This window comes from Prionailurus viverrinus, chromosome B1, assembly GCF_022837055.1.
Source record: "Prionailurus viverrinus isolate Anna chromosome B1, UM_Priviv_1.0, whole genome shotgun sequence".
Classification (NCBI taxonomy): Eukaryota; Metazoa; Chordata; class Mammalia; order Carnivora; family Felidae; genus Prionailurus; species Prionailurus viverrinus.
This window is the reverse complement of record NC_062564.1, coordinates 58,932,065-58,954,719: the sequence shown is the minus strand read 5'-3', so window position 1 is coordinate 58,954,719 and position 22,655 is coordinate 58,932,065. Positions and strand designations below refer to the sequence as shown.

Below are 22,655 nucleotides of genomic sequence, written 5' to 3'. Positions count from 1 at the left end.
AGAGATTACTGATCAGACTCGCTTTCAGAAAAGACCATGATGGCTATAGTATGGAGATCAGATTAGAGTGGTCAAGGTGATTGTACATAGATCATTTAGGAATTTACTGCAATACACCAGGCTTTATCCCTGGAGATTTTCATAGGTTATCTCCAGTCCTCATAACTGCAAGAATATATTCACAGACCACTGTTTGTCTATTATGTTTTGAAATGACTTTAAATGTATTTTTTGACAATTAAAAAGGACAATATCACTTTGTAGTATTGTTTTCATTTGTTTAAATATGCAGAATTTCAGCTGCCATATTGTGGTTTAACAGCCTTTGGTAGGCAAGCCTGGGAATTGGGTTTAGAACTTAAAAATCATCTGGATATCCTTGGTATCCAGATTTCTTCTGTGTGTTTCCTTTATGCTACTACAGAATTTTATTTAAAAAAATTTTTTTTTAATGTTTTATTTACTTTTGAGACAGAGAGAGACAAAGCGTGAGTGGGATAGGAGCAGAGAGAGAGGGAGACATAGAATCCAAAGCAGGTTCCATGCTCTGAGCTGTCAGCACAGAGCCCGACGTGGGGCTCGAACTCGCAAACCGTGAGATCATGACCTGAGCCGAAGTCAGACACCCAACCGACTGAGCCACCCGGGAACCCCAACTACTACAGAATTTTAGACACTCTTGTTATAAAGAAAGGTGTAGAGGCTAGATGTCTCAGAGGTATTAGTGAAAATAAGTTTTTTAAGCATTTTGTAAGTGTTAAGTTTCCAGTTATCACTTACTGGTTTTTGAGGACTTTTACGGAAATGAAGGAGATACCTTGGAATTGCTGATTGAGGTCCCAGTATACAGAAATGTTTAATTATTTTAGGGATTTCTTAGTGATATGTAGCCTCTAACTAACGTTCATTGATGTGTGTTATCACATGTCTTAAGCCCTTCTAGTCTGATCATGAGGTAAAGAAGTAATGAACAGAATGTTTGTATTCATTCCAAAATCTTAGCATACAGGCTTTGATACATCAAGATTAAAATGATTCATGCTTATTTTTTTAAAAGGCTTTTGGCTATTTACTCAAGAGCCACAATATTTAATTTGATTGCCTTATGGACCCTGCAAAGTTCTTCTCATGAATAGTTATTTTCAAACTATTCCAACATTTACCTTAGATATAAAACTCTTGCTTTAATTAGTACACACAAATCTCAGTAAGTTATAACAGGCTGTCTTTGGTAGAGATAACTATAAAACATTAATGAAGTTGCAAAGCAATAACTATGCAAGTTTTCTTTGTAATCCATGTGCTAAATCTTTGGTTATTCTCCCAGGGCCAGATTAGTACTGTTGTAGAGAGCATTTGTTTATTGAAAACTGAATACATTTCAGTTTTTTACCTTTTTTACCTCATTGACTGAATAAACAATTTGACATTTTGTATTTATTATTTATATATTATGTACCAATGACTATGCCAGATGCTGAGAATAGAGACATGCTCTCAAGGAGTTCTCAAAACTTCACCCTCTCTAAAGTAGTCTTGAAGTTAGGAAACTTACAAATCTGTTAAAAATAGTTTTTTAGCAATGTTTTATTTTTCTCAAAAGAAGTGTACAATCTCTACAAATGATTTTAATTGTTATAGCTCTTTGAGTTTATTTTTCCCTGTGCAGAAGGACGGTTTACTGAGGACAAGAGATTGTCTTAAAACACTTCAAGTCTTCAGTATTAAAATTCAACACTAAAGGGGCACCTGGCTGGCTCATTTAGTAGAGCATGTGACTCTTGGAGCCTACCTAAAAAAAAGAAAGAATTCAGCACTAGGATTGGAGTATGCTTAGTGCCATTATCTTTTATTTTCATATGTACTTATTACGACATACCTATTAAGTTCTTGTTTTACAAGGCTTACTGGTTTGACTGCTTTTATGACTGTATCATTCAAGTCCCACACATGAACCTTTCAAGTTTATTGGTAATGTTTTGCACTCTCCATTTAGATATTGAGCAAGTAAGTAGATGTATTTTAAAAATCAAACAACTTAAGAGCAGTACTGTTTTTAGAGTAAGAACAATGAAAACATAAGTATGTTTAGTATTATCTGCTTTGAAAAAATGAAAATTGTGATTTAAATTTGAAAATGATAAAAGGAGGGGGTGCCTGGATGGCTCAGTTGGTTGAGTGAACGACTTCAGCTAAGGTCATGATCTTGCAGTTCACGAGTTCAAGCCCCACATTGGGCTCTAGCTGACGGCTCAGAGCCTGGAACGGGCTTCAGATTCCATATTTCCTCTGTCTGCCCCTAACCCACTTACGCTGTGTGTCTCTCTCTCCCGAAAATTAAAAATAAAAACATTAAAAAATAAAATAATGAAAGGAGAATGAAATTAATATTAAAAAAATTTAAATTACAGCATTTTAGGGGCACCTGGGTGGCTCAGTCAGTTAAGCATCCGACTTTGGCTCAGGTTGTGATCTCATGGTTCATGAGTTCGAGCCCTGCATTGATCTCTGTGCTGACAGCTCAGAGCCTGGAGCCTGTTTCAGATTCTGTATTTCCCTCTCTCTCTGTCCCTTCCCCACTCACACTCTGTCTATCTGTCTCTCTCAAAATAAACATTAAAAACAATTACAGCATATTTTTTTTTTGATTTTTTTTTTTTTTTTTTTTTTTTTTTTTTTGAGAGCAAGAGAGTGCACAGGTATTCATCAGCATGAGCAGGAAAGGGGCAGAGAGCAGGGGGGACAGAGGATCTAAACAGGGCTTTGTGCTGACAGCAGAGAGCCTGATGCAGGGCTCAAACTCATGAACCATCAGATCGTGACCTGAGCCAAGGTCAGACGCTTAACTGACTGAGCCACCCAGGTGCCCCAAATTACACCATTTTAAAATTAGTACTTGGATTTAGTAAAATACTCAAAAGAGACAAAGAATTTGCCTTTTAGACCTGGTACTTTAGCCATTTTGTTCCTTTCTCCTGTAGGCAACTTTTCTTGGAAATCGCTCCAGTGATCATCTATATTTCCACAAGCCATTATGTACTGTTTTTCTTCCTCTTTCCCATACCCTCTCCCCTGCTTTTTTTGGATAACTGCCCCCCCCCATATATATTGTGGTATACCTAAAACACTTCTTTGTAATTTTTTAACTTAACAACTGATCTTGCAGTTTGTTTTGTATCACTACATGAAGAAATTCTTTGTTCTTTTTTGTAGCTGCATAGTGAGAATAGAATTAATAAATCATCCCAAAAGACTTAGTAGAGTGAGCTATTGTTACAGTGAATGAACTTAGTATTTTTTTAATACAGAGATCAGAAGTTTCTTTTTGTTATGTTAAACTAGGTGATTTTTATAATACGCTGGGAAAATGTTAAAACTACTTTTTCCTCTTTTTTCAGATAATCAGAGAGCTAAATGGAGTCTGAGCAGCTGTTCCATAGAGGATACTATAGAAACAGCTACAACAGTATAACAAGTGCAAGTAGTGATGAGGAGCTTTTAGATGGAGTAGGTGTTATTATGGACTTTCAAACTTCTGAAGATGACAATTTGTTAGATGGTGACACAGCAGTTGGTAAGTTTGTCATTATAACTTTTAATGTTTGCAGTAATGTCCACTAATAAATATATACATTATTTTATTGAGGTTGAGTTTTTGGGTAGCTTTTTTTATTTTTTAATTGAGTTCGTTCATATAATGTAACCATTTTAAAGCTTTCAGAGGCGGATGGATGGCTCATTTAAGTGTCCGATGCTTGGTTTCAGCTCACGTCATGATCTCAGTTTGTGAGTTCAAGCCCTATGTCTGGCTCCGAGCTGAGAGTGTGGAGCCTGTGTGGGATTCTTTCTCTCTTCTCTCTCTGTCCTTCCCCTGCTTGCACACTCTCTCTCTCTCTTTCAAATAAATAAACTTAAAAAAAGTATTCAGTTCATTGGCATTTAACACATTCACAGTGTTGTGCAATTACCACTTTTATCTAGTTCCAAAACATTTTCATTATCCCCAAAAGAAAACCTTGTATATGGGTAAACTTAAAAATTTAAATGTAACATAATATGGAGATGTATGCAACTGTAATTGGAATCCTCAGGGAAGTAGAACCTAATAGGATAGACACCCAGAAAGCGATTTATTATGAAGGATTGCCTCTCATGTTTGTGGAGGCTGAGTTCTACAATCTGTCATCTGCAAATTGGAAGCCCAGGAAAGCTGGTGTATTTCTAGTCTAAACCCAGAGGCCTGAGAACCAGGGTAGCCAATGGTGTGTACCAAGGCCCCACATCCAGAAATGTTAATGTCCAAAGGCAGAAGATAGATGTCCCATGTCAAGCAATGACCACTATCACCTTTCCTCTGCCTTTTTGTTCTATTCACATTCTCAACTGATTGCATGATGCCCACTTGGATTGTAGGGTGCCTTTTTTAAGTCTACTGAATCAAACACTAATCTCTTCTGGAAAGACTCTCACAGGAGCACATAAAAATAATGTTTTACCAGCTATCTAGGCATCCCTTAGCTCTGTGAAGTTGACATGTAAAATTAACCATCACAACAATCATCAGATTATAAGCGTGGAGATCTTACAAAGTGAATACACATATAACTATCCCTCATTAAAAAATAAAACATAACTGAGGCCTGGGTGGCTCAGTCTGTTAAGTGGCTGACTCTTAATTTCGGCTCAGGTCATGATCCCAGGGTTGTGGGATTGATCCCTGGGTCGGGCTCTGTGCTGAGCACAGAGTCTGTTTGAGATATTCTCTCTCCCTCTGTTCCTCTCCTCTGCTTGCATTCTCTCTCTGTCTCTCTCTCAAACAAAATAAATAAAATAAATAAAACATTACCACTTCAGAATTCTCCCTTGTTCCTCCTTCCAGTTTCATAGGTGACTATTATTTTGACTTCTATCTATTAGTTTTACAGGTATTTAATTTATATAAATGGAATTATACTGTTTATACTCTTTTGTGTCTGGTGTCATTAATTTATGTTTTGAGATTCATCTATGTTGCTGAATATAGCAGTAATTGATTATTTTCAGTGCCACATAGTATCATTGTGTACACATGCTGCAGTTTGTTCTGTTCATCATATATTGTTGGTGGACATTTAAGGGTTTTTTTTCTTACAGATTTTGGCTCTCAGTAATAATGCTTTTATGAATTTTCATTTACCTGTATTTTAGTGCACATTATATACACAGTTCTCTGGGACTTATACCTTGGAATGGAACTCTTAGTTGACAGAGTATGTGGATTTCAGTATTACTAGATACTGTGAAAGGTGGTTCCGAAGTAGTTGTAGCATATTCATTCTACCAGCAGTGTGTGAAAGTTCTAGTTGTTCCACATTTTCACCAATACTTGATATTCTCAGTTAAAAAAGAAAATTGGCTATTCTAGTGTGTGTGCAGTATTCTCACATTTTGGTCTTAATTTTACATTTATCTGAAGGCTTTTGAGTTTATTTGTTTATTTTTTTATTTAAAAAAATTAAAAATTTTTAATATTTATTTATTTATTTTTTTATTTATTTAACATTTATTTATTTTTGAGACAGAGACAGAGCATGAACGGCGGAGGGTCAGAGAGAGGGAGACACAGAATCCGAAACAGGCTCCAGGCTCTGAGCTGTCAGCACAGAGCCCGACGCGGGGCTCGAATTCACGGACCGCGAGATCATGACCTGAGCCGAAGTCGGATGCTTAACCGACTGAGCCACCCAGGCGCCCCTGTTTATTTATTTTTGAGAGAGAAAGAGAGCACGAGCAGGGGAGGGGCAGAGAAAGAGGGAGAGAGATGCAGAATCCAAAGCAGGCTCCAGGCTCCAAGCTGTCAGCAGAGAGCCCGACACGGGGCTCGAACTCACCAACTGTGAGACCATGACCTGAGCCGAAGTCGGATGCTCAACCGACTGAGCCACCCAGGTGCCCCTGAAGGCTTATGAGTTAAATACATTTTTGCATGTTTATGGGTTTTTTAGACTGCCTCTTTTAAAGTGCCAGTTTGATATTTTTGCCCATTTTATGAATGCTTTATGCATTCTGATTAAAAGTCCTTTATCAGCGGGGCGCCTGGGTGGCTCAGTTGGTTGGGCATCCGACTTCAGCTCAGGTCATGATCTCGCCGTCTGTGAGTTCGAGCCCCGCGTCAGGCTCTGGGCTGATGGCTCAGAGCCTGGAGCCTGTTTCGGATTCTGTGTCTCCCTCTCTCTCTGACCCTCCCCCATTCATGCTGTCTCTCACTGTCTCAAAAATAAATAAACGTTAAAAAAAAAAATTTAAAAAAAAAGTCCTTTATCAGATATATATATTGCAAATGTCCTTCTCTCATTCTGGTATGCCTTTTCACATTTTTTTTTTTTAACGTTTATTTATTTTTGAGACAGAGAGAGACAGAGCATGAACAGGGGAGGGTCAGAGAGAGAGGGAGACACAGAATCCGAAACAGGCTCCAGGCTCTGAGCCGTCAGCACAGAGTCCGACGCGGGTCTCGAACTCACGGACCGCGAGATCATGACCTGAGCCAAAGTCGGACGCTTAACCGACCAAGCCACCCAGGTGCTCCTGCCTTTTCATATTCTTAATGGAATCTTTTGATGAAGATGCCATAAATTCTAAAGAAATCCAGTTAATCTTTTCCTTTATTCTTTGTCCTTTTTGTAATCTATTTTGTAATCTCTTCCCATACCTCAAGATCATGAATATATTCTCTGATATTCTTCTAGAAGTTTTATTTTTTTTCTGTGTCTTTCACATTTAGATTTATAATGTACCTTGCAACTTTTATGTATGATGTAAGTTAAAGGTTTAGATTCATTTTTTCCATATGGATGAGTAGTTGATCCAGCACCATTTATTGAAAAAACTTCCATTCTCCTGTATACTGCAGTGACATCTTTATCAAGTGGGTATGTTTCTGTAGATCTGTTTTTGAACTTTATACTCCATTACATTGAAATTCTTGTCTCTTCTTATGCCAAAACTCAGCTTATATATGAGTTTTGTTTTTCATATTGGTCTTTTATTGACTTGTGGTCCATATAGTTTACTCAAACTTAATGTAATCACTGATATATTTGAGTTCAAATCTGTTGTCTTTATTGTTTTCTGTTTGTCATAGTTGTTCTTTTTTCTCTATTTCTTTCTGTTCCTCCCAGTACTTTGTTAGTTACATGCTGTCTTATTATTGTTTGGTGCATTACTCTAGAGATTATAACATGCACTCTTGACTTTTTAGTTCTATAAATTAGTACTTTTACCACTTTGTGGAAAATGCAAGGACCTTAGGGTATTTTACCTCATTATATCCCCCTCCCACTTTTTGTTCTGTTGTTGTCTATTTTAATTCTTCATATATTTTATTTATTTGTTTTCTGCTTACTTATTTTTGAGAGAACAAGCAGGGAAGGGGCGGAGAGAGAGGGAGACAGAGAATCCCAAGCAGGCTGTGTGCTGTCAATGCAGAGCCGGCATGGGGTTCAAACCCAGTAACTGAACTGTGAGATCATGACAGAGCCGAAATCACGAGTCAGACATTCAACCGACTGAACCACCCAGGCACCCCTCTTCATATATTTTGTTTTATTTAAAACAATTTTTTTAATGTTTATTTATTTTTGAGAGAGAGACAGACAGAGTATGAGAGGGGGAGGGACAGAAAGAGAGGGAGACACAGAAGCCGAAGCAGGCTCCAGGCTCTGAGCTGTCAGCACAGAGCCCAACGCGGGGCTGGAACTCACAGACCACGAGATCATGACCTGGGCCTCAGTTGGATGCTTAACCGACTGATCCACCCAGGCGCCCCCACTTCGTATATTTTAAACTTCACAAGATGTTATTTATTGTTTTATGTCAGTATCTACTTAGTTTAGCTACGTCTTCACTTTTTCTATTGCTCTTCATTTTATACTGTATTTTCATATATCTGTCTGGGTTAGTTATCTTTCTTCCTGAAGAACTCTCATTGATATTTCCTTTCATTACTAACCTAGCGATAAATTTACTCAGTGTTTCAAAAGTTTTTGTTTCCTCTTTATTTTTGTAAGATTTATTTGTGGTTCGGGGCTCCTGGGAGGCTCAGTCGGTTAAGCGTCCGACTTCAGCTCAGGTCATGATCTTGCGGTTTTTGAGTTCGAGCCCTGCATTGGACTCTGCTGATGGCTCAGAGCCTGGAGCCTGCTTCAGATTCTGTGTCTCCCCATCTGTCTGCCCCTCCCGTGCTCATGCTCTGTCTCCCTCTGTCTCTCAATAATAAAATAAAACGTTAAAATTTTTTTTAAAAAGATATATTTGTAGTTATATATTTCCAGATGTATAGTCATTTTCTTTGAACACTTAAAATTTTTAATGTTTATTTATTTTTGAGAGGCAGAGGGAGACAGAGCGTTAGTGACGGAAGGGCAGAGAGAGAGGGAGACACAGAATCTGAAGGAGGCTCCAGGTTCTGAGCTGTCAGCACAGAGCCCAATGCAGGGCTCCAACTCACGAACCATGAGATCATGACCTGAGCCGAAGTTGGAAGCTTAACTGACTGAGCCTCTTTGAACACTTTAGAGATATAATTCTGGTATCATTTGCCTTCTTTTATTTCTCTTGAAAGGTCAGCTATTGGGGCGCCTGGGTGGCGCAGTCGGTTGAGCGTCCGACTTCCGCCAGGTCACGATCTCGCGGTCCGTGAGTTCGAGCCCCGCGTCAGGCTCTGGGCTGATGGCTCAGAGCCTGGAGCCTGTTTCCGATTCTGTGTCTCCCTCTCTCTCTGCCCCTCCCCCGTTCATGCTCTCTCTCTGTCCCAAAAAAAATAAATAAACGTTGAAAAAAAAATTTTTTTTTAAAAAAAAGAAAGGTCAGCTATCATTTTTATTCTTTTCCCCTTTTGGTTGCTTTTCTTCTTGTCTTTCAGAAGCTTAACCAAAGTTGCTTAAGTGTGGTTTTCTTTGTATTTATCCTGGCTGGGGTTATTAGAGCCTCCTGAATTGTGACTTGATTTTTCTTCCCCCCCCCCCCCCTTTTTTTTTTTAATCTTTGGATAATTTTGACCAGTGTGTCCTCAAATGTAACTGCCATTTTCTCTCTCCTCTCCTTTCAGGACTCCAATTTAATGTGTTAGATCTTTTCTCTGAGATCCTTGCATCTCTTTATACTCTTTGCTTTACATCTTCTTTTTCATTTAGATATTTCAGCTCTTGAATACAAGCAAAACAATAACTAGATCATATGGTAAGAGTATATTTAGTTTTGTAAGAAGCTGCCAAACTGTCTTTTAAAGTGGCTGTAGTGGGGCGCCTGAGTGGCTCAGTCAATTAAGCATCTGACTTTGACTCAGATCATGACCTTGCGGTTCGTGGGTTTAAGCCCCGTGTCAGGCTCTGTGCTGACAGCTCGGAGCCTGGAGCTGCTTTGGATTCTGTGTCTCCTTCTGTCTCTGCCCCTCCACTGCTCATGCTCTGTCTCTGTCTCTCTCTCAAAAATAAAAACATTAACAAATATAAATTAAAAACAAATAAAGTGGCTATACCATTTGTATTCCCACCAGGAGTGAATGAGAGAGTTCCTGTTGCTCCACATACATGTCACCATTTGGTGTTGTCAATAGTTTAGATTTTAGCTGTTGTAACAGGTATGTGTTGGTATCTCATTGTTTTCTATCAAGTTTTGAATATCAGTTATTTCTTAATCACTGCATTTCCATTAGATAGTTTTTATAGATTTCTGTACTCTGGGAAAAATTCTATTCTCTTTTGGAACATATTAATCATTTGTTTAAAGTCCATATCTGAATATTCTACACAGACCTTTGGGTCTGTTGCTATTGCCAGTTTTTTCCCTTGTTTTTCTAGTCTTTTGGCTCTAGCTTCAGGTGTGCTTTGTAATTTTTGATTGAATGCTAGATATTGTATACATAAAATTATAGCTGCTGGTGATATCTTCACCATAGTGTAATTAATTTTTTTCTGGGCACACAGGTAGACTAGGAGCAAATTACATTGATCTCATCAAAGATCAAGAGAATTAGCAGTGTGGTTTCAGACTTTTTGTGAGTTAGTCTGTATTTTGACTTACTTTATTTTTAGGGCATAGCCCTTGAGGATTTTAGTGGAAAGCTTGGTGTGTTTCCAAGACTCCTTATCTTTGGTGGGTGCTGAAATTTAGTTTTTATCTCCCTGGCATTTTAAGACTACTGACAGCTTAGCTAATCATTTTAGTTTCTTAACCACTTTTTGCTTAGATTCTCAGCCTCTTGCTTACAAAATCTAGGAACAAAAATATTTTTGGGGAAAAGTATTATAGAATGATCTGTTCTGACTCTTTTCTCCAGGATATTGGAACGTTCAAGGGCACGTTGGTGAATCTGAACTTCAAATTTTGTCTATTTTGTCTACTTGACCCCATAAGACTGGCAAGAGCTCCTCACTTTCATTTTCTGTTGGAGTTCTCAGTCTCTATACTTATAAATCAGGAAATGGCTCAAGGGCAAAAAGTGGTTGAGACTGTTGGGTTTACCTTTTTCACTTTTTTTCCCAGAATTTTGGCACCTGTATGCTTTCTGGCTGTTTTGGGTGTTCTTTGATTTTTTTTTTTTTTTTTTTAGTAAATACAGTATTTTGTTATTATTTATCATTTGCTGTCTTCATCACTAATGCGTTTTTTCCTAATTTTAATTATGAAGTTATAGGCCAGATAAACACCTATATTTGTAATTTGGAAAATCAGGTAAAATTTAATAGCATACCCATTTTTCTACATTTAAGTAGCTTTTTGGCCCCTTTATGTGGGATAGAGGATTAACTCAGGGAAGTAAAATGGCCTAGGAGGACCTAACTCTTTCCATCTTTCCACATTATCATCAAGTATTGATGATGTCTTTATTTGTAGTTTTCAATAGGAGAGAGTACCAAATCTGTAGTTTTCAATAGAAGAGAGTACCAAGTAAGAAGGAAGGGGTGAAGGTATAAAAAAAGATTAAAAAAAAATTTTTTTTTTAATGTTTATTATTTGAGAGAAAGAGAGAGAGGGAGGGAAGGAGGGTAGAGCGGGGTAGGTGCAGAGAGAGAGGGAGACACAGAATCTGAAGTACGCACCAGGCTCTGAACTGTCAGCACAGAGCCCTATGCGGGGCTCGAACCCACGAACTGTGAGATCATGACCTGAGCCAAAGTCGGACGCTTAACTGACTGAGCCACCCAGATGCCCCATGTTCTCTTTTTTATTAGAGAAGATAATGTTCCTAGAACTCTATCAGTAGACTTCTTATATCACTGGCTGCAATTGGGTCATATGCCAATACATATAGACCGATCACTGATGAAGAGGAATGGGATTACTGGCTGGTTTGAGCAATCATAATTTGTTCCTTGGAAGTAGACACATTGCCAACCAAACAAAATAAAAATTCTGTTAGCAAGGAAGAAACTGGGGCGCCTGGGTGGCTCAGTCGGTTAAGCCTCCGACTTCAGCTCAGGTCATGATCTCACAGTCCGTGGGTTCGAGCCCCGCGTCAGGCTCTGTGCTGACAGCTCAGAGCCTGGAGCCTGCTTCGGATTCTGTGTCTCCCTCTCTCTCCGCCCCTCCCCTGCTCATACTCTGTCTCTCTGTCTCAAAAAAATAATAAATAAATAAAAACATTGAAATTGGAGTATTCTAGGGTAAGCAGTCATTGTTGTTTTCCATGTAGATTCTGTCCTCGAGGTTAGTATAGTTGAAGGTACCAGATATGGAACAACAGTTGACAGCAACTAAGTGTTAAATTGGGTGGTACAGATTTTAGATGTTACACTTCAAAGAAAAAGGATATTATTTTGACACCCCTTTAGAATTGCATAGAGTGTTCTAGAAGGAGAGATAATACATGAAGTCTCAGCATTAAGAAAAGGTATTATGTTCTGAGACAGTGAATGTCCTTTGGTAAGGTAGTGATATCCTTTCTTTCAGCATAGCTAGCGTGGTCCTGTTAACAGTGGTTGGAGGGGGAACATCCTACAAGAGGTGGAAGCCATGATCTATTCTCAGGGGCTAGGGCAGATGTCAGAGAGAAGAGCTTATTTATTTCTGTGTCTGCTCAGTATCTGGGCAGCATGGAAGTTGACAAGCAGTTGGTTATTAAATATTCTTTTATGACTTTTTAGTATACCAAAAGAATAGTTAATCACTGGAGAGTACTGATGTTCTGGCATACGTGTTGAATAAAAATCTGTTATGTTCAGTGACTTTTAGGTTGTAGACCTGAGTTTACATCCTGGCTCTGCCAGTTACTGTCTCTGCAAGTCACTTAGCCTCTCTATGCCTTTGTTTTTCCCTCTTTGAAGAACAGTAGTACTCACTAAATGATTGCTCTGAGAACTAAGTGTATGTGGAAACCTTAGCACATAAATAATGTGTATAGGATCGTTAGCATAGTAAGTAGCTCATGGTAAGAACTCAGCGTATGGTAGCTATTTCTGTTTTCTTCCGTGTTCTTTTCCCTTTGGATATATTGTATATTGGGCTTAATCTTCTGGGGGAGGTACAAAATATTTTCAGAAAAGATGCCCAACCTTCACTTTTCATTAAGAGGCATTCTAGTGCTTTCTATTCAGTCTTAGGCTTTGTTTAGGTCCTTCAGTTTCTGAAGGAAGACTAGCTGAATGTAAATAAATAAATAGCTCTGTTACAATTCCAAAAGATAATTCTAAAGTCGTTGTTATCTAATGTATACGAAACCCTCAACGAAATAAATAAATTAATTAAAAGTAAATACACACACAGGTGCACACACACGCACACATGTTGATGACTTCTGGAACCTTCTATACAACCCATCTACCCAGGATACTCTAAAATTCCAGAATATCATAAATAATTGTCTATACTAATGGTGCCTCCAGAAGCTACATAGCTCAGCAGATCCTTGATTTTAGACTTCTGACTTTCAGACCTATAACAGAATAAAGTATTGTTTTAAACCACAAAGTTTGTGGTAATTTGTTACATTAGCAGTAGGAAACTGATACAAATGTTTCATTTAAATATTAATACATATATTATTATGAAAATGTTTCAGCCTTATAAACCTCCTGAAAAAGATCTTGGGGATCTTCCTGGGTCTATAGAACACACTTGACTACACACTGAGAACTTTTAAGATAAGCCAGCTCTAAAACACACATTGAGTAACTGAATAAGGTAATTTGTTGTATTATATAAGCTATAAGAGTGGAAGGGCTTATATTAAAAGGGCAGAATCCATGTATATAATGTGATGTCTTTTCTCTTAAAATATTATATACACATGTAGACACAAACTTTGGAGGGAAATACATCAAAATAATGAATTTTCTCTTGGTGATGGAATTTGGGTGCTTTTAATTTTTCTGCATGCTTTGCAGTGTTTTCCAATTGTCACTAGTTTGGCTGCAGATTTATAAAACTGAGCTGAAGTTTCTAGGTCATTATAAAGTGTACTTGTCTATGTAGGAGGATAGAACATACTTCTTTAATAGTTTGTTAGCTTGGTTTATGACTTTTAAATATTTAGTCATACAGCAAATGAGTCTTCCTTTGTACTCTTGCTCTGGGCCTTGTAAATGTTACGGTTGGTCTTGTGTCTGGCTGTCATATCTCTAGGTCTTTGTAGATGTTTCCTTTGCCCATTTACCAATTATTACTTGTACTTTGGTTCTAACATTAGAACTCACTCCCTCTGGAAAGCCTTACCAGACTTCTCAGGTTTGGGCTAGGGGCCCCACCTATGTAGTAAATTGTATTGCTTATACTGTGTTTGCTTTCTTGACTTTCCTTGTCTTTTTCTTTACAGTCTGCTTTCCTCCTAGGTTAAGCTGTACTTTTTTCCAGTATAATTGTCCTAGTAAATCTTGTTGATTTTATCGTTTATTTTTCTGTCTGCATGGTTTTGTTTAGAGATGATTCATTATGTATTGATTAACATATTTTAACTTAAAAATTTTTTTTTTTGGAGAGAGAGAGAAAGAGCGTGTGTGTGCAGAACATGCCATGGGGCTCTATCTCATGACCCTGGGATCATGACCTGAGCCAAAATTAAGAGTTGGCTGCTCAACCACCTGAGCCACCCAGGTGCCCCTACATATTTTAACTCTTGATGAGCAATCTTATTTTCCTTATTTCTAAATTTTTGTGAGGAGGGGATATTAGTATATCATGGGCAGCCACAGGTGCTGTTTATCTTATCCTCTCTTCTTTTTAAAAAAATATTTTTAATGCTTATTTTTGAGAGAGAGAGAGCATGAAGCGGGGAGGTGCAGAGAGAGAAGGGGGAGAGAGAGGATCTCAAGCAGACTCTGTGCTGCCAGAGAACCTGATGCAAGGCTTAAACTCCTAAACTGTGAGATCATGACCTGAGCAGAAGTTGGACGCTCAACCAGGTGCCCTATTTTATCCTCCCTTCTTACAACACCTAATATATTGGCATGCACACAGCAGAAGCTCATTAAAAGGTTGCTGTTTTGGTTTTATTTTGTTTTTTAATGTTTATTTTTGAGAGAGAGAACAAGTGAGAATGGGGAGAAAGGGGAAGAGAGAGAGAGGGGGGACAGAGGATTGGAAGCGGGCTCTGCACTGTCAGTGTGGAGCCTGATGTGCGGCTAGAACCCGTGAACTGTGAGATAATGACCTCAGCCGAAATCAAGAGTCAGATGGTTAACTGACAAAGCCACCCAGGCACCTCTGTCATCACTTCTGTTTCTCAGTTTTCTTACTTGAAAAATGAATGTAAGACATTCTACCTACCCAACTCAGCTCAGTTTTGGAAACCAAAGAATATAGTAAAAGAAATGGCAGAAGTGTTGCTATTATGTATGAGAGTCCTTTGTGGCGATTTTGGCTTGGGTACTCAAAGTTTACACTTGCTTATACTTTGTCAGCTATCAGATTGCATCATGACATGCAGATAGATTAGTCTGGGTTCATAAAAATCGTAAATGATTAACTTCAGGACTTAGTAATGGATTGCCTTGGAGAGATGGTGACCTAGAACTGAGCAGGGAATATACACGATGAGCCCAGATTATGTGTAGTACCAGAAGTAAGGAAGTGCTCAAAAAACAAAGGGATGAGGGATTGTCCAGAGAACACAGGAACTAATTTGAAAGAACTCTAAATGGTTGAAACTGGAACAATTTGAGCAACAAAATAATGTACAATTGGAATATAACCAAAGTGTAAAATAAATATAAATGAGCACATACGTATGACACAAATGATATAAACTGATATAAATGATAAATAAATGGAGGAAAAGAGACAAGTCTCCCTTGTAGAAGAATTCCAAATAGGGGCTCCTGGGTGGCTCAGTCAGTTGAGCATCGGACTCTTGGTTTTGGCTCAGGTCATGATCTCACAGTTTTGTGAGTGTAAGTTCTGCATCGGGCTCTGTGCTGACGTTGCAGAGCCTGCTTGGGATTCTCCATCTCCCTCTCTCTCTGCCCTCCCTCAACTTGCACGGTCTCTGTCTCTCTCCAAACAAATGAAAATAAACTTAAAAAAAAAAAAAAGAATTTTAAATAATTTATGTAAATATTCTACCCTCATGGAGGAGGAGTTTATTTCCTAACTCCTTCTCCCTTAAGGGTGGGCTAGACTTAGTGACTTACTTCTGAAGAATAGAATAGGAAAGAAGGGAAAAATAGTAACTTTGCAGTGGAGAAACGTGGCAAACACTATTGTAACCAAGTGATGAAGGTTAATATCACTGATGATGTCATATGGATATTACATACCCCTAATATGTGATAGGAAGAGCACTTCACCTTTGTGATAATTCTTTTCAAAGACCTATAACTCTACCTACAAGAGAAACAATAGACAAACCTGGACTGAGGGGATATTTTGCAGGATACTTAACCAGTCAAGGTCATGAAAAATGAGGAAAGCCTGAGAAATAGTCATATACCAATTTAGGAAGATAAGTTAACGTTAGGAATATGTGTTAACATACATTGTGGTATCCTGGTTTGAAACCTGGAATAGAAAGAGGACATTAATAAAAAAACTGGTAAAATTTAAATAAGGTCTGGAGTTCACTTAATAGTGATGTATCATTGTCAGTTTCTTAGTTTAGATAAATGTATCATGAAAATAAGTATAAGATGTTAACAGTTGAGGAAGCTGAATGGGAGGTATTTGTGACCTCTTGGTACTGATTTTTTGTAAATCTGAAATTAGTCCAAAAGAAGGTTTATTTTAAAAAGTGAATTGGGAAGAGTTAACTTTTAAATAATAAAAGCAAAATGTGATTATTATAGAAAATGTGAATGATGAAGATATAAGGTTGTAAATGAAATTCATTCATAATCCTGCTACCCATAGATAACTGATAATTTTGGTATTTTTTTTCTGGACTCAATTCTGTGCATATTGCATTCAACAATAATTATTAGGCTCCTTTTGGGCCAGATACGATTCTAGATGCTTGGGATAGAGCAATGAACAAGAATGATATGAGACTTTCATTTAAGGAGTTTGTACTCCAATGAGAGTACCATTGAAATAAACAATAATTGCAGAAGAAACAATTACAGTTGTGTTATGGTAAGTGCTGTAAAGAGGAGGTGTAGGTGTGAGAACACGTAAGTGAGGAAAGCTAAGATGTGTCACTTAAGGTAAGAACTGAAAAATGAGAAGTCTGACAGGTGAAGGGGAAGAGGTGATTTGTGGGTGCTGGCAGGTTGGCTACAGGGGACTGTTACAGGTAGAGGGAACTGCTTGTGAGAAAACCTTCAGGGAAGAAGGAGCCTGAGCTTGAGAATGCATGATGGTTGGAGTATGGAGAATAAGATCTGGAAAATAGCAGGATGTGCCTGATGGGGTAGTTAAGCAAGGTTGAAATATGCATTTAAAGTTTTGGGACTTTTTCCTGAGAGTGATATGAAACCATTGAAGGGTTTTGAAGCAGAGGAGTAATATGATCTTTGTAATTTATTTTATTTTATTTTTTAAGTTTATTTATTTATTTTGAGGAGAGAGAGGGTGCACAAGCAGGGGAGGGGCAGAGAGAGAGGGGAGAACTTTAAGCAGGCTCCGTGCTGTCAGTGCAGAGCCCAACGTGGGGCATGGAGCTCAGTCTCATGAAACGGGAGATCATGACCTGAGCCGAAATCAAGAGTCGACGGAGCCACCAAGGCACCCCGGTCTTTGTATTTTTAAAATATCATTCAACAGCTGTGTGAGCAAATGGATTGGTAGGTATTGAGAGTAGGGAGGTAGAAGAGGGAATCCCTCAGAAGAGGGATGACGGTGTCTGACTGGCATAGTGACAGATGGAGAGACTGATTCAAAGTAGATTTAGAAGTAAAATCAACAGACATACTGATTATTGGGTGGTGGTTGGAGGTGGGTAAAAGGGAGGGTTAGAAATTTCTAGCATATGAAGCTAGTAATGTCATCTACTAGGTGGGAAGTTTTTCAGTTAATATTAAGTGCATTGCCTTATGGTGCAAAAGTTTATCTTAGTGGTTTTTAACCATTGAAAGATATTTGAATACACAAATGTATTCTAAATTCCTAGAAAAAAGTTACTGGGAGGAGGGTATTTATTTTATCTGTCAATGTGTAGTGAATATAAAGTTTTGAAAATTCGTGGGTACATTGTTCCTAAGATAAAAAGTCTGAATGCTGCTAAGCTAGAGTTGGTTGCTTTCTGTGAATAAGAATAATGAAATTCTTTGATATCAACTGCAGGTAGAAAACATTATTAATAAAATAATCCAAGAGTAGTTTTTTTTTTTTAATTTTTTTTTTTCAACGTTTATTTATTTTTGGGACAGAGAGAGACAGAGCATGAACGGGGGAGGGGCAGAGAGAGAGGGAGACACAGAATCGGAAGCAGGCTCCAGGCTCTGAGCCATCAGCCCAGAGCCTGACGTAGAGTAGTTTTTTAGTAAATATTGTATCCTTGTATGTGGATTTATAGGCAAAAAGAAATTACTGAGTGTAAAGTTGTGGTAGAACTCAGAAATCCAAGAAATGTGTGCTGAATTAGGATGATGTGACTTTGCTACAATGTTTCAAAGATTATGTTTGTGCATGTTGTCTTTAGTAGATAAGTTGATTTTAGTCTTACTGTTTTCTCTGGCATGTACCTACTGATAACGTTGATGGCATTATTCTAATAGTGAGGCACTTGGCTCTAAATTTGATTTGGCAACATTTAACTATTAATCCTTTAAAAAGCACGAAATGGTTATATCGTGAATCTTCTTGGTAAAGATGTTTTAGAAATTCTTAAAATTAAGTTAATAAAATGCTACCACTACCATTTAATAGCTGTCTATTGGAAAAAGGTAAAAAACTCTTTCAAATGGTCTACTGAGAATTTCAGAAATAAATAATTCTGAGGTTCATATGATGCCTATTCAAGTAGTGTCATATTCTTAATAAATTTGACACTATGTTCTGTTGCCAACTACCTTGTAAACATTTTCTTCACCTCTATCTCCAGGTCACTTCAGTTAGAGCAGTCTACTTCACCTAACTAATGTGTGTGGACTAAGGGACCTCCCTAGTTTGTGTATTTGTGTAAAAGCAAGGTAGCGCATTTGGGGAAAACTAGCCCATACTAAGTTTATGAAGTGCTATAATTCAAGATGTTACTAACGAACAGAGAAAAATAACTTGGTACTATAAAGTGATATTTTGATAAAAATAGTCTAAAATACCAATGGAAAGCTAGTCAAGCACTGACTTATCCCAAAGATCATTGGAAAGAAGTGAGCTTAGTTTTGATGATAATATAGAACCTGATGATTTATACCCCAGAAATCCCCTACAATTACTGTCATTGCTCTGCAAAAACAAACAACATCAAAAAACAACAACCCCCCCCAAAACCCACAAAACTATTTAAGAAGTTCACAGAAAGTTAACTGAAATTAAGTCAGTGAATAATTTTTTTTAAAATGTTCATTTATTTTGAAAGAGAGAGCACGCACACACATGGGGGAGGGGCAGAGAGAGAGGGAGAAAGGATCCCAAGCAGGCTCTGTGCTGTCAGCGGAGAGCCAGACATGGGGCTCTGCTCATAATCTCTCAAATGGTGAGATCATGGCCTGAGCCAAAATCAAGAGTCAGACGCTTAACTGACTGAGCCACCCAGGCTCCCCAAGTCAGTAAATAGTTTTTGTGTGTGTATTCTACCTCTCTCACAATGACATGATGTAATAAATTAACATTTCTCCTGTGCATGTAGAATGTTACCTACGAAGTGATTTGGGGAGAATTGAGAAAAGAGTTGGTTAAATCATATTTTGTGTCGTGGTTCCAATTAAGAATTCTACTTGAAAAAGCTTTCAGAAGTTATGAGCTAAGCCTGTAAGATCATACACAGAAGTAAATACATAAAATCATGGGGAGTCTACGGATCTGTTTAAACAGTTCCAAACTACTGTCATTTAGAGGAAATTCCTTGGGAGAAGCTGTGCTTAGAACAAAGAAAAGTCAGTGTAGACACTTCCAAACTTGTTTTCTGTAACTAATCGAGACTGTAAATAAGATTAGAGTAGAGTGGCTTAGGGTAGGGAAGGAAAAAAGAATAATAAATCCATGTTAGATCATAATAGAATTAAAGGTAGGATAAATTTCTAACTCAAAGACTTTTGAATTGTGAAATGTAACACATATCAGAACAATGCATAAAGGCATAATTACACAGCTTAATGAGTTATCACAAAGCAGGCACTTTTACAGCACAACCAGGTTAAGAAAATAAAGCATTACTATACTTCAGAAGCCTCCTGTGGGTACCTTCCCAATCACAACTCTTTTCCTTTCCTTAGAGATAAATGCCATTTTCTCTTTGTCTAGTTACTTTTTTTTTTTTTTGCTTTACTTTATGGCTTGATAATTTAAGTATGCATCCTTAAAATGACAATTTAGCATTGTCTGTTTTATTTTTTTTTTAATTTTTTATTAAAAAATTTTTTTTTTTTTAATTTTTTTTTTCAACATTTTTTTAATTTTATTTTTGGGACAGAGAGAGACAGAGCATGAACGGGGGAGGGGCAGAGAGAGAAGGAGACACAGAATCTGAAGCAGCCTCCAGGCTCTGAGCAAGTGGTCAGCACAGAGCCTGATGCAGGGCTTGAACCCACAAACTGTGAGATCATGACCTGAGCCAAAGTTGGATGCTCAACCGACTGAGCCACCCAGGTGCCCCTAGCGTTGTCTGTTTTAGAAAATTATAGATGATTTAAGTTAATAAAATAAATCATACAGTATGTATTTCTTGCTTGTGTTTATTCAATGTGCTTTTCAAGATTCTTTTGTATTATATGCAGTAGGTGTTTGTTGCAGTGTTGCTCTAGACTATCTTATTCTTTTTTATGAATATACCAGCTTACCTGTTTATTTTAATATTGATGGGTCTTTGAATTATCAGCAGTTTTTGGCATGTGTAAGCAGTGCTACATTGAATATTTTGCATTCATCCTGGTGAATATGTGCATAAATTTCATTTGGAGTGAACCTTTTGGGGCATAGGTTATGCTTTCCATAGTGGTGTTCCAGCTTACACTCAAGTTAAATGTGTATGAAAGCTTCCTTTGCTCCACATTCCTCAACCTCTTGATATTGTCACACTTTTAATTCTGTCCATCTGTTGGCTGTGTAATAGATTCTGGTTGTGTGTGTGTTTTTTTTTATGTTTATTTATTTTGAGAGACAGAGTGCATATGAGTAGGGGAGGGGCAGAGAGAAGGGGAGAGAGAGAATCCCAAGCAGGCTCCATGCCATCAGTGCAGAGCCTGATACGGGGCTCAAACTCACAAACCGTGAGATCATGATCTGAGCTGAAATCAAGAGTTGGGCACTCAACCAAGTGAGCCACCCAGGTGTCCCTCTGCTTGTGGTTTTAATTTGCACTTCCTTGGTTGCCGAGGAGATTGAGCAATTTTTCATGCTAATTGGCTATTTAAAATTTTGTTTGAAGACCTATTTAAGTCATTTGCCTGTTTTTCTATTGATGTGCCTGAGAGATTTGTAAAAGTTCTTTATTTTCTATATATAAGCTTTTTGTTGGTCATATTGTTAAAAATATCTCATATTCTGTGGGTCCTGTTTCATTTTCTGTTATAGTCTATTTGGGCTGCTATAACAAAAGTACTATAGATTGGGTGGCTTGAGCAACAAATGTGGTTTTCAGTTCTGTGTATTGCTCACAGTTTTGGAGGCTGGAAAGTCCAAGAGCAAGGACAGACAGACTGGATGTCTGTTGAGGAGGGGCTGCTTCTGGTTCACAGTCTGCCATCTTTTTGTTGTGTCCTTGAGGGAACTCTCTGGAGTCTCTTTGTGAGGACACTAATTCCATTCCTGAATACCTTCATGACCTAATCACCTCCCAAAGGACCTACCTCCAAATAACATCAACTGGGGATTAACCATCAACATATAAATTTTGGTGGGTTACAGACATTCAGTCTGTAGCATTATGATGGACAAATTAAGAGCAAATGTTCTTATAATGTCCTCTGTGTTGATCTTTTGCTTTATGGCTGATGCTTTTTGTGTCTTAAGAAAAATTTCCCTCCACTGAGGTTATGAATATATTTTCTTACATCATTTTGTAAGAGTTTTATTTGCCTTTCTCACTTGAGTCTATAATCACCTGAGTGGGGTGTGTGTGTGTGTGTGTGTGTGTGTGTGAATGGATTAGGGTGTATTTAATTTTTTTTGTCCATATACACAACCAGCTGTCCTAATGCCAGTTACTAAGAAAATCATTTTTTATCTATTCTTCTGTAGGGCCACCCCTAAGAATATATTAAGGTTCATATATAGGAGGATCTATTTCTTGACTCTGTTCTGTGTGAGTGGCTTTGTTTTGTTTTAGCTTTATGCCAAAAGCATTCTGTTTATAATGTTACTGTGATTAAAATGGTCTCAGTATCTGGTAAAGCATATACTCTCACTTTATTGTTAAGATTGTCTTGATTATTCTTGGGCCTTTTTATTTCCAGGTAAATTTTAGCATGATTTGTCATTAAAAAAAAAAAAAAAAGCCTGTTGGGTTTGTAACAGGGTGCAAGAGCACCTGGCTCCAGAGTTTCCAAACAGACCAGGTTTGGCCACTCACTGCTGACATAATTCAGAGACAGACCAGTGATGGTGAAACAAGAAAGGAGTTTATTTCAGCGAGGCAACACTGGGAAGACAACGGACTAGCATTTCAAAGACTGTCTCCAAAGTGCTGAAAATACTTCTAGGTTTATATAAGGAAAATGTGGGGACAAAGGTTGGTGGGTATAAGCAGGTGGGCAGTAAAGGTCAGATCAGTCATTGCCTTCATGTCAATTATGAGGGGTCTTGCTGGTGTCAGGGCAGTTGTTATTCCTTGAGGGGTAGTTTCAGTTCCCATCACAGGATGGTTTGCCCTTTGGGTCTTTTGTCTGAGTTGAAAGGTAAGCTAGAAAGAACTTGCTAGAAAGTATAGACTAAGGTAAAATGGAGGTAAATCCTCAGGTTTTGATTGGCATTTAATTGAGTCTGTAGATCAGTTTGAATCTGACTCATGAACATGGTATACTTCTCTGTATACTTGAGTCTTTTTAAATGTTTTCCAATGAGGTTTTTAGTCATTCCTAGTGACTTTTGTCTTTGTTACACTCGTTCCTGGATTTTCTTTTTTAATATTACTGCTATTTAATGCTGTT

The 22,655-nt window shown here is 37.9% G+C and overlaps 1 protein-coding gene across 2 annotated transcripts in view; it reads left to right on the top strand.

Moving 5' to 3' along the window:
• The window catches only part of CLCN3 (chloride voltage-gated channel 3), a 97,022-nt gene that overhangs the window by 8,748 nt on the left and 65,619 nt on the right, over positions 1 to 22,655 (top strand). For both annotated transcript variants that reach the window (XM_047856181.1, XM_047856178.1), the window contains exon 2: positions 3,399 to 3,574. In XM_047856181.1, the coding sequence (XP_047712137.1) occupies positions 3,415 to 3,574 (160 nt within the window). In that variant the 5' untranslated portion in view covers positions 3,399 to 3,414. The remainder of the gene's footprint in view (positions 1 to 3,398; positions 3,575 to 22,655) is intronic.